General features: G+C 36.9%; 2 protein-coding genes across 3 annotated transcripts in view; both read right to left on the bottom strand.

The window, feature by feature from the left end:
* Nucleotides 1-20,660, bottom strand: part of LOC133523256 (uncharacterized) — a 240,081-nt gene that overhangs the window by 61,385 nt on the left and 158,036 nt on the right. The window lies entirely within an intron of this gene.
* LOC133523869 (uncharacterized) lies at nt 2,483-3,124 on the bottom strand. The gene has a single exon (XM_061859621.1). The coding sequence runs from the start codon at nt 3,122-3,124 to the stop codon at nt 2,483-2,485; it is 642 nt and encodes a 213-aa protein (XP_061715605.1).

Here is a 20,660-nt window from a genome sequence, read left to right as displayed (position 1 = left end):
ACAAACAATTAATTTGTAAATTTTCGGGTGGTTATATCATTTATTGGTTAAACAACCAAATACAAAACCGCCTGGATCTGACACTGAACGACCTGACTTTAAACCTACATTATTTTATCAACTCAACTGGACTGGAGCCATATGAGATTTTGTTTACTTTTTTTCAATATCTAAAGATACAGAGTATATATTATAACCTTCCTTTATTATATTTAGAAACGATAAAGTAACGGCTTATTGACAAACCTGTATCTGTACATGCATCATTATTTGAACTTTACTTTATCGACAAGCGATTCCTTAATTACATTCAAATTTAGAACATCTCTGAGAGACAAAGGAATTTGATTTGGCCTCTATTCTAATATAAGTCGAGATGACGTTTTATTCGAAAGGAAAACTGACACTTGCAAAGTATTTTGTCAAATTTCGCATGTTACTTGATATCGAACGATATGGCAATCGGCCGGGCTCTAGTTTGTCTCTGAATAAAAAAAAATCGACATGCGTTAAAACAATTCAATTTTGATGTATTATTAGTTCGTAAGTATAAAATTACTTAAGCTTATGATATTGATGTAGATAAAGCAGTGTAGGTATGTAACTGCACATAATTAGGCATTAAAATCTCGTGTGATCCTTCTATGAAACTCATTTCATTCGTTTCATAAACCCACACTCGTATTTTAATGCCTTCCATTATGTAGCAGTCACGTAAATAGCTCATTTAACGTAGATTTAGGATCTATACTTAACTCAATACCTACCATAAGGACCCTTTAGGCATGGACGGCCACAATTAGGCATTAAAATACTCGTTATGTTTATAAAACGAAGTGAGACACTATTATTTTAATGCCATTAATTATGTAGCAGTAACATAAATTCCTATTATTGATGAATACATTAGTAAAACCAAAAGAAAGGTTTATAATTTTAGCAGTCTATGTGTATAGAAAGGTGGGTAAAGTTGCCAGAGCTCAACGAGGGGGGGGCGGGTTTAGAGTCGGCAACACGCATGTAACTCCTCTGGAGTTGCAGGCGTACATAGGCTACGGAGACTGCTTACCATCAGGCGGGCCGTATGCTTGTTTGCCACCGACGTAGTATAAAAAAAAAAACACTTTTGGCATCTTTTCTTCTATCGTTTTTTTTGGTACCGTTTGTTAAAAAAACAAAATTTTCGGGCTTCCTAATTTTATATATTTGTTTAATTTTTGTTGCACTAACGAAAAAACCTCATACTAACAGTGTTTATAATTTTAAGCAAAGCAAAAAATGAAGGCGGAACATCAAACCTATAACAATTTAGTTTGTATTTAAATAGCTTTTTTCAAACACCATTGTCAATAAAAACCATACAGTAGCCGAAATTCACATCACGAATCACCATGAATGTATTCAAATCAAAATTTGATTGAGTACACAAAAGATAAAAAGCCTTCGCCCAAAAAAAAAAAATACAACACTACCGATAATGATTATATAGTTTAAAAAAACATTACATATTATTATGGCGGCACGTTTAAAAAAAAGATCAATCGATTTTAGCTTTTATAGTAATGTAATAAGGTGTTTGTTATAGAGCGTGTTACATTTAAAAAGAATAGTCGGCCAATCAGAAAGCAATCTGGTTGGGATTAGTTCTGACGCCTCCCGTCAACGTGGTGGTCAATCATTGCATTCACAGATAGTTTAATATTGTATGGGATACTCCACTTCATAAGAGTTTTATTTTTGTATAGAACCTAATTTGAAAATCGGTGAAATATGTCATCGTCGTTTCGAGGACGGCGTTGTCCCCGTGGTCTCGGAGACAACGCCGTCCTCAAAACGTCCGAGGTAAATTTTAAAACTTAATGCGCGATTAAGTCCCGTTTGTGAAAGTTAATAATGTATAAGTTTCTCTCAGAAATGCGTAACTTTTCAGGATTGCCATAAAACAAACCTAACCTATGTATAGGATAACCTAAGGAAATTCTTAAAAAGTTATCGGCGTCAGAGTTATGACTAATGATAATATGACTATCATTACACTACTGCCATTATCATTGCGTACTGGTGTATGTGCCTGGCTCCAGTTTTAAACCCTAAAATATTGTAAGTTTAAGCCCTTAAATATCGTAAGTTTAATTTATTTCAATAATAATTTAATATAATTTTTTAGAGTAAGTAGTACTAACACTGTATGGACCAAGGTCTGAAATAAATGATTTTTTTTATTTTTTTTTATTACATTATGACTTTCAATAATTATGCCAAACAAAATTCAAAATTCAAATTCAAAATTCAAAAATTTATTCTGCAAGTAGGCCTCAAGGGCTCTTTTACAAGTCAATACAACATTTATTATTTTATAATTATTATAATCTTTAATTCAGACCAAGGATCCATATTTTGTTAGTAATGTACATAAAAACATAAAAAAAAAACATAGAAACTAGTGTTAGTGTATAACATAGAAATAAAAATAAAAATAATGTTATGTAAGGGCATGGAGCCCAATCCACCTCTTCAACACTGGCGAGTCCCAGCGATCAATAACAGCGCACAGGAGCGTGTTGCGGCTGTCGCGTGTGCGCCGCATCATGGAGGCGCAGCGCGCGCGCATAATGGCGGCGAAACCCGCCGTGCGCGACTCCGCGAACATCGCAGAAGCACTGCAGTAGCGCGGCAGCCGCAACAACGCTCTGTACGCGTTGTTGTATTGTACTCGCAGGTCGCTGTATGCCTTCTGCGTATAGTTAACCCATAGGCTGCATGTATAGAATGACTGGCAGTAAGCTTTAAATAGTGTAATTTTTACTTGCTCAGTACATTTTGCAAACCTACGGGCCAGCATGTTGCATCGGACAGACAGCGCCCTGCGCTCCCGCTCTATATCAGCATTGTCTTTTTGGTCCGCGGTGACCCAATGACCCAGATACTTGAACTTGTCTACCCTATGTAGTTTTACACCAGTAAGTACAAACTCAGGAGCATCAGTATAACGAATTTTATCTGGTTTGAACATCATAAACTCACTCTTCTGAGCATTGTATCTGAGTCCGTTGGCCACCGCATAGGACTCACAAATATTGAGCAGTTTCTTCAGTGCGCCACTCGAGGGGCTCAGCAGCACCATGTCGTCCGCATAACTAATATTATTTACACAGACTCCATTTATATGACAGCCGATACCGGTACTGCTGAGCTCCTCGATCAGCGCGTTGACGTAAAGGTTGAAGAGCGTGGGAGAGGTTAGCCCCCCCTGCCTCACCCCGCACTCCAACCTGTACTCATCGGAGAAAGAGCGTGCCCATCTTACACAGTTGCTCTGATTATAATACCAATGCATAAACAAGGATGTTATTTCTCCAGGTACGCTAGTTTCCGTCATTAATTTCCTCCATAGTACGTCGTAGGCAACAAGGTCGAAGGCTTTTGACAAATCAAGGAAAATGGCGAATACTGGTGTCTTTCTACTAGTATAGTACTTCACAGTCTCCTTGAGACACAGGACAGCACTTTCGCAAGAAAGATTTGGCCTGAAGCCAAACTGCGCGTCGTGGAGTTTAATGTGCTTATCCAAATGCTTACAAAGAAGACTATCAAGCACCTTAGCAACGACAGTGGCTAGAGAAATTGGTCTATAGTTATTAACATCAGAATGGTCACCAGTTTTATTTTTAATTATAGGAACCACTGTAGTACGCATCAACTTTTCCGGTAAATATGAGTGGCTCAGACACAAAGTAAAAAACGTTGACAACACCCTGTGCAGATGAGGTCCAGCGTGCTGCAGGTGCTCAATGCTGAGGCTGTCATGGCCCGGCGACTTGCCTCGCACCATTCCCTTTATGACCTCGCTCACTTCCTTCGCGGTAAATATCACTTTCAGATCGCCACTGACAGCCTCAGCACTAGGCACCCACGGCGTCGCCGTCCCAAGTGGAGATTTGACACTAAAATGAGAGCGGAACACATTTGCTATGCCAACGGGATCACACACTCCCGCTACACTCACGGGAAGGCTCGACCTAGGGTTTAATCTGTTAGTGGTTTTCCAAAACTGACGGAACTTTTTATTTGAGTGTTGTTCAGCTAAAATGTCCATTTTTATACGTTCTTGATTATTCTGGCACCACTTTAATATTGATTTAAACACACGTCTGGACTCACACATCTCCCTGTACACGGGTCCAGAGTTCGGTCTGCCGTGCACTACCCAACTCCCAAAACAAAGCCGAGCCTTCTCGTGAGCGCCCCGCACGTACTTATTCCACCCAGTGACATGTCTACGTTTGCGAGTTATATTTACATTAACGTTATAACAACACTCGGCAGCTTTCGACAGTGTACAGATAAGACCGTCGTAAATTGTGTCTAATAATCTTTGATGGCTTTTATTACAACACAGTTTATTGCTGCATTCACTAAATTCTACAGGAAAAGCAAATTCTCGTAATTTTTCATGACAGATGCTGTGATAATTATCAATCTGTGATTTATCACGCTCCCCCCATATTACCTTATCTATGCACTGATTTTTAACTAATATTTTAGGTTTCAATATATTAAAATTACACTCAATACTTAGAGGATAGTGATCGGACCAGTACGTATTATATAACACTGAGCAGGAGTGTATTGCGGCCTTAGCCGAGCTTGTGACCACGCAGTGGTCGAGCCAGCGACGACACCCATGTGCGTCACTCACGAAAGTATAGCTATCAGTAGGCATAACTTCTAAATCTACACAGGTCCACAACTGTTCATCACAGAGTGATAAAAGTTCTTTTGCAAATAACTCACCGGGGTGTGCGTTGAAGTCCCCTAATATAAAAACCGACTCCGTATTATAAGTTTCAATTATCGCCGATATTTCACTGAGGCATTCCGTAAACTCCACTAAATTGCCACTCGAATCAGTAGGCATATATACAGAGAGAACCAAGAAGCACCGGTCACTGAGTTCGATTTTTATTGCAGCTAAACGTACACTGTTACATTTCACTATCGTAACGGTAGAAAACATAGATTTTCTCCACAGTATTGCCACTCCGCCGTAAGGTCTCCCCCGCAGAACCCCCGCCGAGGTATCGACAGCAGAGGTGCCCGTAAACGCAAAGTTGTCATCGATAGTCCCTAGGAACGCCAGGTCATGAGGCAGCAACCACGTCTCCTGTAGTGCAACAATGTCAGCCGAGCGACACAGGTTTCGAACACATTCCACAGAACGATTTATATTTTTACAGTTAAAACTAATTAAGTTACTTTTCATATTATAATTTATTTGATCGATCCGTCTCTTTTTCACGCTTTCTAAAGTCTATAAAACGGCGATAGGCTATTCCATCTGGCCAGAAGTCGTCGCTCATAAACATTTCACATTTATCCTTAGGTACAAATATTTTGTAAGAATCATAATCCTTCTTAATTTTCATGTTCATTTTAACCACTTTAACTTCCAAGTTAGACTTCTTTTTTATGTAACTACAGATATCCTGCTCGGACAAATCTTTTGCAACGTTATAGATATATAACGGAATTATAGATTCCGCAGCTCTAAATTTCGATTCCGGGTCTAAAGTAGCTTTCCCCCGCTGTCCAATAAAACGATTACGAAGTTTTCGCCTCTGTACAATTATCCATTCATCCGTTGGTGGTTGTAATTTCCATTCTCCTTCCCGAACAACGCTAGCCATAGACTTTTGTTTACATACCCCAACATCATTGTTTACTTGCGGTGGCGAGTGCTCAATATTAGCGCTTTCCTTATTTATCACGAGCGGGCACAGCTGTGCGGGTATAGGTACTTGCGCGGCCTCCTGCGGTTGCTTATCGCTCGGCCCACTCGTATGACTCATAGTCAACGGTCGCTGCACCGCCGGTTCCCTACCGTCTAGTTTTAAACATTCGTTACATTCTTTTGAGGGTTGGGATTTTTTTTGAATGCTACGGTATACCGATTCTGGAGACGACGTCTGGTGTTCATGTCTGTCTTCGGTATTGCTCACATTACATGTAGGGGATAGCCCCATTGGTCCACTAGCATACTCGAAACTATTTATCATACAGGCACCGCGCTTTGTGTTTACATTGCACCCGTAACTGCCAATTATAGATGCATTTTTCAGTGTCTCAACTTCACACTTTATCTCATTGAGCTGCTCAAGAGGAGCATACTCCTCTTTAATCATCTTTACGTCCTGCTGGAGCTTCACTATATCCTTTAAGAGCCGCGTTACGTCGACATGATCGAACAGAACGGGAGGTAGTTTTTGAAGGTCCTTTGCAACAAACACTGGTAATAGCTCAGAATCTATGCCTCTTATCAAACAAATGATGTCGTCGATGTCACGAAGTTTCTTTCCATCAGTTTTCCGTGTTATTTTCCGCTTGTTTGTCGACACAGAATCAAACAATAAATTTTTTGCAATGACAATATCACTTTCCGAAAAAGCACTCAAACATATTTTACTTAAGCTTTCATCATCCATTACAGATATCTTGTTGCTAATAAAAGCAAGAATCTCGTTTATGACCACATTACAATTCGCACATTTAACCACGTTAGAGGCCATCGTTACATATCACTTGCAGCGACGGCGACCGAACGCAAGCGCGTGCGCGACCCGACTGATATTATAGTAACATCATATAGTGACATGAAAAATACATAACAACATTTATAAATACAACAGCCAATACCAGGGTAAACATTACATTATAATAATCTTAAAATAAATAATTAATACAATACAATAGAGATGTATAGTCTCTATGGTTAAAAACACATTAAATCTGGAGATGTAAAAGGTCCCCAATGTCAGAGTACTAATGCTAATAAAATTTGGAGGTGTAAAGTCTCTCCAAGTGTCAAAATAAAATTTATACTAAATAAATAAACCGCGTCTGGACTGTTAAACTAGCAGTCTCATAAACTAATGCTACATTCTGTACATAACAAAAGTGATCCGCCGAAAAACGCATTGGTGCGAGCTGGAGGTTGAACCCGCTACCTTTGGATTATAAGCTGCAAGCTCTTACCGCTAGGCTATCAGCGCTTTATTCTTCTAGTGGCTTATCTGCTTATAATTTAATCTGTACCTTCTCTTGCAGTCATATGACAGGTAATATACATATTTTTCTACCATCTGTATCAAAAACGGCGTATGTATCTATGCAGCTGATACACGTTTGTATATTTTCTTTACCAGTTTGAGCGGTAGCTCTGATGCATGTTATGGCATCAATGCGCATGGATTAAGCAACTTGCATAATAAATAATGAGATCGACTGATATTTTTGTAACCATTGCAGAGGTTATTCAACTTTTGTACGAATTGAAATTAACTGTAAAATTTTGTTTTGGTATTTTATATATTTTACGCCCTAGGTATCACTGGAGCGACATGGTGGAGGCGGATCTGCGCGAGCTTCGAGTCGACAATTGGCGAGAGGTCGCACAGGACCGAGAAAAGTGGCGCTGTCTTGTGTCGGAGGCCAAGTCTCATTTTGGGTCGCTGAGCCAACGGAATCAAAAATCAATTTTATATATTTTGGAAGGTAGGTACAATTTTTAATGTAAATTAGGGAAAAGAGTATACAGAATGGAGAAAATTAATGGGCCCTGGAGACAAATTAACCTAAAACCTTAAGTTAGGCCGTCTAACTTAAGGACAATGACGAGGCGAGGGTGTTAGGGTCGGCAACACGCATGTAACTCCTCCGATTGCAGGCGTGCATAGACTACGGAGACTGCTTATCATCAGGTGGGCCGCATGCTTGTTTGCCACCGACGTAGTATAAAAAAAAAACATTTTTTTTTAAAGAAATAGTTTTAAGGCACTTTCCCTCCAGGGCCCCCTTCATTCTCGATAGATCCAACCAGTAGATCCAAGATGGATCTAGTGAGAATTTTTTTGTCGTTAGATCCAACTTCCGGCCGATGGAACTTTTTTTAGTAATAGATCCAGTTTAAATGACAAATGGATCTAGCCCATTAAGTTTTTCCACACTGTATATATGTATTATGTTCTACGAGGGTGGGTTGATAAAAAACCGAAACGACAATCAATTTTCAAAATAATGATAAAAATTCCTTCTGTATAGTAATTTATAATCTTTCTCAATTAAGTATTTTAATAAAATATATTGCAGTTGCTTTCATTAAATATATAGAAAACGTAAAGGACGAATAGGATATTAAACTTTTGACAAAGAAAAATAAAAAATAAAGAAATATTACAGGTGTCGGCTAAATATCAAAAATACTTAAGACAGATTAAATGATTTAGATTTAGATTTATTTATTTCACAACATATGATTACAGTACAAATTACATCAATGTCAATTTATAAGAATCTATATTGTGTTCGTCAGAAATAAACTTAAATAATAGCAAGATAATCCAAATATATTAATTTCAATAATAATATATATATATGAATGTGACTCAACCTTTTACAATAAATTAAAAATATGGATAACTGCCCAAGCTTTTTATGACATTAACGAATTTCTTAACTTTTAAATGTAACAATTATAGATCATGTTGCTTAAGTAATATTAATGTATGATTTTAATTTTATCCGAATTACTTAATCATTTTAACTTGACATTTTTATTTATTTGTGTTTGTATCCTTTTATTTTAATGTAATGTAGATCAACTAAATAATTAATAATTTTATATTTAATTTCACCTGAGTATTTTATTGCTGACATGTAAAATTGTTATATTTTACCAATAAAAGAGTATGAGCACTCCAAATTCTCTTTATATATATATATATATATATATATATATATATATATATATATATATATATATCTTAATATATATATATACAAGGTGCCCGTGAGCATTGCGAGACATTTAACTAAGCATTCCTGGTAATATTTAGAAACTAAAATGTCATATGAAATTTTCTGGATTAGGCCTAGTTTCAGAGATAATTAAATGTTTTTCGAAATCATTCTTTCGTCATGAGTCGGTACAAAACACATTTTTGACTGCGGTATTGCCACTTTGAGGTCTAGTCTGGACATACCTATTGATTGACATCGAAAAATTAAATAAATTTAATCGAGAGGCTACCCCCAAATAAAAAAAAACTTTTTAGTTAATTTTAGGTTGTGTTTAACAATAAAAATTACGTTTTATGTACAGGAGTGTTAAAAAAAAGGGGAATAAAAACAAAAAAATATTTTTTTTTGTCTAATTTCACAAAAAGTCATATAACATTTTTTGCTTCTGTTGCCATCAGGAATGCACCGTTAAAATTTCTCGCAATGCTCACGGGCACCTTGTATCTACCTGCTTCTGTCGTTGAAATCAAGTTACAGCCAAATGCGAGTTATTTGTAATAGGTAATAAAAACAGTACCCAATATTCTGGCGCGTACCAATTTGTAAACACATTAATCTTCTCAGTCGAAATGAACCGATCACGCCGCTATCAGGATCACGGGGTGATATAATCTAATTTATTTAAATTGAACCAGCAACTTAATCTCCACGTAATAAACTTTAATAAAAGACTCAATTATTATACGTGATTGAGTTATTTTTTATAAACCCTCCCTAAAAACGTCAACTGACGCGCGTGGCTGCAACCCAATATCAATCTTCGTCCATTAAGATTAGGTTCACAATGACGCACCGCGCAAGATAGCCGTGGTTCACAGGGTTAAAGCTCATATCGACAAGTTAAAAAAAGAGAAAAATGTTTAACAAGCATGTCGGTAGATCTGTATCGATAACATGACAAGACAGGCGGTAATATTAGTTATTAAAGATGGGAGTTAATGAAAACAATGATTTGTAGATAGATAATTTCTTAAATTTTCTACGCGGTAACATCAAGAGTCAGGTAGGCAGGTACTCCCAAATTAAGCTCAGTATTAACACCTAATAAGTGTTGTTATTTGAATGAATGAATGAATGATTTAATCACATGAACATGTACATATAAGACACAGATACAGCGGATGCATTTATTACTACATTCTGCCATTTATCATGTGAAACTTGAAAATGGTATAAGTACAGTCAGCATCAAAAGTAGCGGATGAAATAACGTTTCATAAGTAACTAAACTACCATTCTGTAACAGCTTAACAAAAAGTGATTTCTTTAATATAGAACAACTAAGACTGTAAAAGATATACTTTTGAACGCGAATTTTAGAAATGTATCTATATTTGGAGAAGTTATCCGGAACATCAGATACTTTTGGCGACTGTACATGCAAACCATGTATGGATATGGAATTATATTAAATATTCTAATACCCATTATGGGGTGAATTTCATCAGGTCCCAAATTTACCTAATTTAGGTGGGATTTTTTATTTCTGTAGTTAACATTTTGGGATTTGGCTTATGATAATAATTTGTGTAAGGTTTTCAGAAAACAAAAAACATTTTGAAACAATTAGTCCATACTGCCATTAACAGCTCCGCCGCAATTTTTTTCGTTGAGATAAACATCCTATATAGGGAGTTTTCCTTCTGCCTAGAAGCTTGACTTTTTAAAGAGTTCCATATTTGGTTAAGTATGTTTTTGTAATTCAATGTATGAAGTAATAGTCCCAGCACTGGTCACTAACAATAGTTGCCATCTTCAATCTAGGTCTCCATTATTTTAACCTAGTCGGTAGTGACCGTGCCTAAGCAGAAGGTCCCGGGTTCAAATTCTGGCAAGGGCATTGATATAGTATATATAAGGACGAGCCTTATGGGCACTAAGAATGGTGCTAGTTCAGTGGTGTCACTCACGAATTCGAGCCAATCGTGCAGTCTAACGCAACTAGTTACGACCAATCGCGCGCGTGATGCGAACGCATTAACCAATATACGATTGACTCGAATTCGTGTGCGTGACACCGCTGTCCTGGGTGCCTACCGCGAACCACGTTCGACGTGTTGCCTCTCTGTCACACTTACGTACGAATTTACAAGTGCGACAGGGAGGCAACACGTTGAACGTGGTTCGCGGTAGGCACTCTGGTCCTGGCCCCATTCTTATTGCCCGTAAGGCCCGTCCTTAGATATATGTCAATGGTTATGGGTATTTATCACAAATATTTGATCCTGCATTATGGATGCTTTCTATGCATTTAAGTATTGATCTATATTTCATATACATATACATATCATATATCGTCGCCTAGTACCCCCAACAAAAGGTTTAATGAAGTTACTGTGGAGCTAAGTAAGATTATATCATATTTTTTTATCCATAATTAATATATTGAAATCCTTAAAGATAGTTGTGATTAACCATATTTTTAAGTTTGTAATCACCGACCAATCGAGAATATGTACTAAATATTACTAAACAAACTTATCTGTGCTAGCAATAATCCATTGACACAAACATAATAAAAAGACTGACGAACTCACTAAACCGCATTTATAACTTTGTCACACTCTGTAACTGAACTCCGGGGGTATTTCACTATAACATTAAAATAAACTATGAAAATAAGCAATAAAATCCAGAACTATCAATAAGCTACGACATTTATTGAAAATTAAAATAGCTTTACCTTCGTTTACAACTAATTTAAATATAAAAAGGTCAGTAGCGTGGTCGAGTTTAATCGTTTTTGAATAGAAAAAATATTCCGGTCAAGTGCGCGTTGTAGTATGTAACGTGATTCTGTAGATTTAATTAAAAGATAAGTTAGTTAAGTACGATTTAAAACTATATGAAAAGTAACGACAATAAATAATAAATAAATAAATAAATATTATAGGACATTATTACACAAATTGACTAAGTCCCACAGTAAGCTAATAAGGCTTGTGTTGAGGGTAATATTTATAAATACTTAAATATATAGAAAACACCCAATAATAACAAACCAATTTTAAAATTTTAGCTGAAATTTTGAAACGTAATAAATATAAGAGCCTCGGTAGAGAGTACCATTTTGTACCATTTGGCGTTGAAACTCTAGGTCCACGGGGTCCCAGCGCGCACAAGTTTTTGGAGAAATCGCGAAACGTCTGGTTGACGTAACTGGTGACCGAAGAGCTGGCGGCTTCCTCGCACAACGTATCAGTATTGCGATACAACGAGGAAATGCCGCCAGCATCCTTGGTATAAGCTAGTTATAGTAATCATCTGTATATATCCATTATGTACATTGTTATTGTAAATAAATATTCTTGAAATTAAAAAAAAATACCTTTTTTCAGGCAAAATTTAGTAAAAAATAAGAATAGGTAATTTTTATATTAGAAAATAAAGGTACGACTCGTGGCGGTTATTCTAATTAGCTTAAATTATTCGGGAAAAAATGAAAAAAAAAATACGCTTCCATATTTATATTTAACTAAATTTATACGTTTTCATTCGTTTTATTCTCTGTTCAAGATCATACCTCTCATCCGTCGCCCCTCATCTAAACCGCACAGTGCGTGCTGTATTTAGGCGTTTTTTTTATTTGACCGGAATAATTTTTACCGGATCCGGTAGCTCCTGAAAAGTGCCGGATCCGGCCGGATTACCGGATCCGCCGGACCGGATTGCAATCCCTATCGCAGACGTATCTGTTTGACAAAAAATATAGGTAATGATTGCACTTTAGAAAATCGGTAAAATAATTACCTACTTCTAAACTCACTTCATACAATTTGGATAGATCATTGGTCAGTCTAAAGGCTGTTATTACCTTCCTAAATTATGCTTCCTTTGTTCAATAAAGTAGCATTAATCAAAGTAAATTATAGCCCACTTTCCTGAATTAGGTAATAATATCATTTAGGTATGTATGAATACATGACTCGTCCCATTAAAACGAAATAAGGAAGAGATAGGATAAGTTTGCCTTTGTAGTTTTTTTTAGGGTTCCGTAGCCAAATGGCATAAAACGGAACCCTTATAGTTTCGCCATGTCCGTCTGTCTGTCTGTCTGTCTGTCTGTCTGTCTGTCTGTCCGAGGCTTTGCTCCGTGGTCGTTAGTGTTAGAAAGCTGAATTTTGACATGGATATATAAATCAATAAAGCCGACAAAGTCTTACAATAAAATCTAAAAATTTAATTTTTTTTAGGGTACCTCCCCTACACGTAAAGTGGGGGTGAATTTTTTTTTTCGCTTCAACCCTAGAGTGTTGGGTATCGTTGGAAAGGTCTTTCAAAACTAATAGGGGTTTTTAAGAAACATTTTTTGATAAAGTGAATATATTCGGAGATAATCGCTCCGAAAGAAAAAAAAAATGTGTCCCCCCCCCCCCTCTAACTTTTGAACCATAGGTCCAAAAAATATGAAAAAAATCGTGGAAGTAGAGCTTAAGAAAGACATTAAATGAAAACTATAGCGGACATGATCAGTTTAGCTGTTTTTGAGTTATCGCAAAAAGTTTTCCCTTCATAGTAAAAAGACTTACTTTAATCAGCCTATTTGTTTAACTCGGGTGAAAGGTACCATTTACTACACTTTAAGCTCCAGTTTAGCTTATTGTGACGGAAGAGTAACTACGGAACCCTACACTGAGCGTGGCCCGACATGCTCTTGGCCGGTTATTTTTATTAAGACAAGGTAAGCATTTGACCAAAATCTCACCTGATGGTAAGTGCTGATGCAGTCTAGGATGCAACATGCTTACCTAAAAGATGTCTATTCACTCTCGATTTAAAAAGATCCAAGTTATAGTGGACTGGGAATAGATTTGCAGGAAGTGAATTCCACTCCTTAGCCGCTCGCATGTACTTAGCTTCCTTACTGTATGTAAGCTATTTTTATGTGTTTATGTATAATTTTAGAGTACCCAACTAGAATCCGACCAAGCTAAGTTGGCAATGATTTTGATAGCCCAGCCTGTGCATTTCATTTCATTTATTTATTGCAGTCATGAACATAGTTACATAATAAGGTGTTACAATTAATTTAGTCAATTCATGACACCCTGTTAGGGCACACAATATTAAATTTAACTAAATATCTAATACCTATTAAAACATTTCATCATAATATGTCTCGTGTATATAAAAATCGAATAATAATAATAACATTATAATAGTAAATAAAACATAAAAAAATAAATAACATTCCATATACAAATTTTGAGCTATTGTAAACGTGGATAAAAATAATAATAATAATTAAAAAAAAACATTTCATACAATAATTCAAGGTTCAGTGTCACAATAAATATTTTGTTTCGTTTAAACACTTGCACTCTCAGGGCTGTCTAGTGTCTAAATCGCTACCAACTTATCTTTGTCTAACTCTACTACTACTAAAACTGTGTGTAGGGAACCTTAATACCATAAAACCAGCCGAAAGCGTGACTCAATCATAATTTGAGAGATATGTAACAGAATCCGGCGATTACCTGCGGTGGGTCAAAATGAAGGGCGCCGAAATCAGAGGTAATCGGAGTTAGAAATTAGGTTAATCTTAGTGTGGTCCAATTTTGGAACATTTTTAACGCACGCGAGGACCAAGGGTTTGGCCGTTAAAAAGGTTACGTATTAAATAGCACCGAATAAAGATCTAGAAACAATGGAGCTAAAGGTTTGTCTATGGAAAGTAAATTCTAGATATATAAAACAGTAATCTTATATAACAAATAGATAAATACTATGGGACAATCTTACACAAATCGACTTAGTATCTAACGCAATTCAACCATTTAAATTTAAAACATACTTGATTAACACTAATTTTATATTTCATAGTAGATCTCTCTCAACTAACTGCTTTGGCTCAGCGATCCAAAAAGAATCTTGGCCTCCGAAACGAGAGAACGCCACCTGTCCCGATCCAGCGCGGTTTTCTGTTATTAATTGGCATTCAGCCGACGCAGGTCCGCCTCCACGACATCACACCAGCGGTACCTGGGGCGCCCGATCGGTCGAAGGGCCCGTTGGTCGCCCCTAGTACGCTTCCTTGACTGCCCGATCCTCCTCCTTTCTGAGTAGGTGACCGAGCTAGCGAAGTCTGTGGGATTTAGTTACGCCGATGATATGGGCTCAGCCACCAACTTCTCTCAACTACGAAATTATTTTTGTAAGTTTCTTACGATTTTTATATTTAGTATCGTTTGTCACAGGCCAGCTGACTACGTAGGAAACATATGCCTTCACCTAGCCCTTGACGGCCCCCGACTCCATGGCAGACCAAAAAAGCGATGGATGAATGAATGAATGTATGAATGAATGAAATACTTTATTGCGATAAACATTACTTTATTGTGAAAGCAGAAATCAGCATAAACGGACTCAAACGGACGCCCAGGATCGTGCAAAGTGGAAGAAGGCAAGTAGTAAAGTGGACCCAGGCAAAGGCTGGGACAACGCTAGGTAGAAGTAGAAGTATCGAAACCGTTCGATTTTTTTTTGCTATTTAAATTCAGAATGAAAAAAGAGAGGTATGGGCAATGTGAATGTCATCTCGCCTTATGTGGTAGGGCACAGCACAGCGGATGTCATTCCAGATCTAGAGCAGAGCCCAACTGGGGAAGTACCTCCACCTTACATAAAACATCAGCCAAATAACACTAGACCTTACTCATAGTGTTGTGTTCCTGTCGGTGAGTACGGTTGCCAGAGCTCAACCGGGGGGGCGGGGTTAGGGTCGGCAACGCGCATGTAACTCCTCTGGAGTTGCAGGAGTTAAGGTGGAGCAACCAATACAAGTAACCTTTGTCAGCACTACCCCTAATTAGGTCTTGACGTCAATGCTTACTTGTCAATACTTTATTATAAATAGCTGTTAAGAATTAGATTTAAGTTAATATTGTATTAATTATTATCTTGGACGTTACTCTGTTCGATTAAATAAATTATTTTTAATAATAAATCCAGTCTCTCCATCTTAATTGGCGCTGAGGACAGGATTCCCGTCGTATCTTGACACGTTCAGAAAGCCGATAAAATCTCGCGACTGTGCCGTGCCGGACAACGTACGTTTCTACGTTTAAACGGGAATTCGAACAAATAAATTTATTAAGAGGAAGCTGAGTCAAGTTCCTGTGAAGCTGAGCAGCCGAGCAGCGACAGACCTAGACTGGACCCGAGAACAAGTATTTTCAAGATCTACAATATTCCGGAAGGACATGGAAGCTGCGGGACTGTGAGTACACCTTTTCACCATTCCCTCGCTTACTTCCGTTATCTACCAGTAATATTTATACGTACTTTTACGGATTAGACATTGCCTTAATCGTATAGTATAAATAGTAAAGCTAATTGAGAATAAAATTCTTTTCAAATAGCGTGTAGCAAGTAAGTAAACACTAGAATATTAGTTAATTTCGAGGTATTTTTTTTTCTCTTTTCTCTCATTTGCCTTTAATTCACTTTGCAATAATAATGGAGAACGTTAATAGGGTACCTGCAGAAATAATTAAAGTAATCCCAGTATTCGATGGAGAAACAAGAGCATTACCATTATTTCTTAAAAAATGTGAATATGTTTTACAATCTTTCCCGGGAGGTATCGCACAAAACTTATATTTGCTTCACATTATAACCAGTAGACTTTCTGGGAATGCCGCTAATTTAATAGGAGAAAGGGACTCCATACATACATGGCAAGAGTTAAAACAGCTTTTGAGCCAACATTTTGGTGACCCTAGGTCCGAGGAATGTTTGGCAATGGAATTAGAATCACTAAAACGTAATAAAAACGAAAGTTATTTGGATTTTTGCCACAAAGTCCAACAATTAAGAAGTAGTTTGTTTGCAAAAATAAGTGAAACAATAGAAGACGAAAATTTACGAGCAGCTAAACACCATATCTATAATAACACTTCACTGAATGTTTTTCTTTTTAATTTGCCAGCTTATTTAGTTAGGCTAGTGCGTTTGCGAAATGTCACAACTTTGGAGAATGCTTTAAAAATCGTTTTAGAAGAACAAAACTTTCAAACTATATACGACGCTAGGAATCCGAGGGTGAATTCAAACCGAAACCAGATTAATAGCAACACTCCAAAATTTGACAATACGCAAAGGCAATCAAACACACCTGTACTTAATAGGACATTTGGTTCAACAAGTACATTCACGCCATATAGCACCAATGTTTCAAACGGCCAAAATAATTCATTCCAATATAGAAATAATCGTCAACAAACTTCATATCCTAATAATAGATTTAGCGACAATAATCCACAACACGTGCCCCGCGTAAGTAGGTCACCGCCAATGCAGGCGCCGGCGCAGACGCCCCGTCAGCAATCTGCTACGGACAATAGGTATCGTACAGGCTATGATGCACAACAACCGGTAGCATCGGGTTCGAATACCGATGTCACTATGCGAACAGTTAATTCGAAGCGTGTTAATTACACAGAGAATAATTACGATTCTCAACAGTATAATGACGGTCAAAATTCTGTCTCGTACTGCGAACCAGTAGAAAATTTTTACGTGGAAGCCTCAATTGTAGGGAGAAAATAATTTTAAACTATAATAAGCATAAAAATCTGCCATACATTCATATACCAGAGTTAGACGCCGTTTTTATGATAGATACGGGCAGTACTCGATCATTTTTAAGTCCACAAATAGCTAACAAATATTACGGAAACTCAAAACGATTTGAACCATTCGAAGTAGTTAGCACTCACGCCATAAGCACACATAATGAGACAGCTTACATTAATCTACCAAAAACTTTTAACACTAACGAAAAGCATAAATTTTATATTTATACGGTGGACGAAAGATACGACGGTCTAATAGGCAGTGATTTATTAGATCAATTAGGAGCCGATGTTAATTATAAAACAAGGATGTTAGTCACAAACACCACGCAAATACCAATGACATATAAATCATTTCGAAAAGAAACCTTCAATGTACCACCGCGAACTGAGGTTAGAGTTAAATTACCAGTTAACTTGTTACATGGGGAAGGAATTTTAAATTTTACCCAGTTCACTAACGGGGTAAGAATGCCAGCCGCTATAGTAAAATGCACTAACGGTTACGCTGCAACTGTAATTCAAAATACAACTGATTTACACCAAAAAATAACAGTGACAGCCCCATTTCGTGTAGAGTTATTTAATCAACAAGCACTTAACATAAATTCAATCAATTCAAATCAACTGGAAATTTCACAAGATGTGGATGAATTATTAGTAAACAACTTAAATAAACTTAGATTAGACCATATGAACGAGGAAGAAAGAACAATAATAGGCAACTTATGTAGAGAGTACAAGGATATATTCTATTGTGAAAATATTCCATTAACCTTCAGTAATCAAGTTAAGCATAAAATTAGGACTAAAAATGAAGATCCCATTAACTTAAAAGCTCATAGGTTACCTCAAACTCAAACTCAGGAAATAAAAAAACAAGTTAGTAAAATGTTACGCGATAATATAATTCAAGAATCACACTCACCATGGAGTGCCCCAGTTCACCTCGTACCAAAAAAATTGGATGCTTCGGGGGAACAAAAATGGAGAATGGTCGTAGATTACAGGCGGCTAAATGACATAACTACTGATGATAAATACCCTTTACCAAACATCAATGACCTTTTTGATATGTTAGGTAAAAGTATGTACTTCACTACGCTAGACCTTGCGAGTGGATACCATCAGATAGAAGTAGAATCAGAGGATAAACCTAAAACAGCTTTCAGCACACCCTTTGGTCATTACGAATTCCATCGAATGCCGTTCGGGTTAAAAACAGCTCCGGCTACTTTCCAAAGAGCAATGGACAACGTGCTCAGAGGGTTGCAAGGAATACACTGTTTGGTCTATCTAGATGACGTAATAATATTTTCAAAAAGCTTATCAGAACATGTAGATAAATTAAAGGCCGTGTTTGAAAGATTTCGTCAAACTAACCTTAAAATTCAGTTAGATAAGTCTCATTTCCTTAGAAAAGAAGTCCTTTACTTAGGACATACAATAACCAATGAAGGCCTTAAGCCAAATAATGATAAAATAGATGCCGTATTAAAATATCCAATTCCTAAGACAGCAACGGAAATCAAAAGCTTTCTTGGTCTTATAGGATACTACAGAAAGTTCATTAAAGATTTCGCGAAGATTACGAGACCTCTTACCGTCTGTCTAAAGAAAGGAAAAAAGATAGTCTTAGATGAGGAATATGTTAACAGTTTTGAAACATGTAAGAAATTGCTAACTAACGCACCACTTCTTCAGTTTCCTGACTTCGACAAACCATTCCTTCTAACCACTGATGCATCCAACTTTGCAGTAGGTGCGGTCCTATCACAAGGACCAATCGGGTCAGATAAACCTGTAGCATATGCTAGTAGATCTCTAAGTGATACCGAGAGTAGGTATAGTACCATCGAGAAGGAACTCCTAGCCGTAATCTGGGCCGTGAAGTACTTTAGACCATATCTTTACGGTAAAAAGTTTACTATCTACACAGATCACAGACCATTAGCATGGCTGTACTCACTAAAAGAGCCGAATAGTAAGCTCACACGTTGGCGATTGAGACTCGAAGAATACGATTTCGAGATTAAGTACAAAAAAGGACAGCAAAATACGAATGCTGACGCCCTTTCTAGAATTAGGATTAATGCCATAGATGATGATTTAGACTCTATAATAGCAAACATAGATGAAAACGAAGATCGCGTAGCTGAAGTTAGGAGAGAGTTAGAACAATTAGAGGAAAACATACAACAAAATCGTTCATCGCAACTGGAGACGATAGAAATTTCAGACTCCGAAAGCGAACAGTCATCCGAAATGATAAAAATCTCAGATTCAGATGACAATGCTACAGCGAATTCCGTTTCAAATAGAGAACACGAGGGTATACCAATATTAAAAGAAGCCATAGATAGCAAACCAAAACAAATCTTGGTTCACACGTGGTTTAAAGACAAAATATGCGTAAATGATAGATCTAACAAAAAACAACGTATCACAGAAGTATTTATGCCCATTAATAATGAAAACTTGGTAAAGGAATTTCTTAAAGAATATGTAGATACAAAATACAAATATTTTATTTACTTTGAAGCCCCCGAGTTTAGGAAAACTTTCTCAACAGTAATTACAAAACTCTACAAAAAGGGAACATTAAAATTAATAGAATGTACAGAGCGCATAGTTAATTTGACAGACTCAGAAGTTGATCAACGCGATTTTATCATAAAATATCATGAAGGGAAAACGTGCCACAGGGGAATTAACGAAACATTAATAAAGCTAAAACGTTACTACTGGTGGCCAAATATGAAAGACACCGTTACTGCCATCATAAATACATGCGAACAGTGTAAGAAAATGAAGTACGAAAGGAAACCAATCAAACCCTGTATACAATTAACGCAAACCCAAAACTCACCATTTCAAGAAGTCTTTATGGATTTACTTTACATCGATAGTAAATATTATCTAACAATAGCAGACACGTTTAGTAAATTAGGACAGGCTATTAATATACCAAATCGTAGCACACCAGAGGTAGTACAAGCGCTTATCAAATATTTTAGTATGTACGGACTTGTCAAGAAAATCAATTGTGACTCAGGTACCGAGTTTAATAACGAACTTATAAAAGAGCTGCTAAAACTTTATAAAATCGAGCTACACATAGGTACTCCAAATAGCCCCAGCTCAATGGCAGTGGTCGAACGATTTCACTCGACGGTTATCGAAATCTATCGTCTAGCTAAATATGAAAGAAGTGATTCAGATGCCGCT

The sequence above is a fragment of the Cydia pomonella genome, chromosome 12 (assembly GCF_033807575.1).
Source record: "Cydia pomonella isolate Wapato2018A chromosome 12, ilCydPomo1, whole genome shotgun sequence".
In the NCBI taxonomy this organism is placed as follows: Eukaryota; Metazoa; Arthropoda; class Insecta; order Lepidoptera; family Tortricidae; genus Cydia; species Cydia pomonella.
The sequence above is the reverse complement of the archived record's forward strand: the minus strand, read 5'-3'. Positions and strand labels throughout refer to the sequence as shown.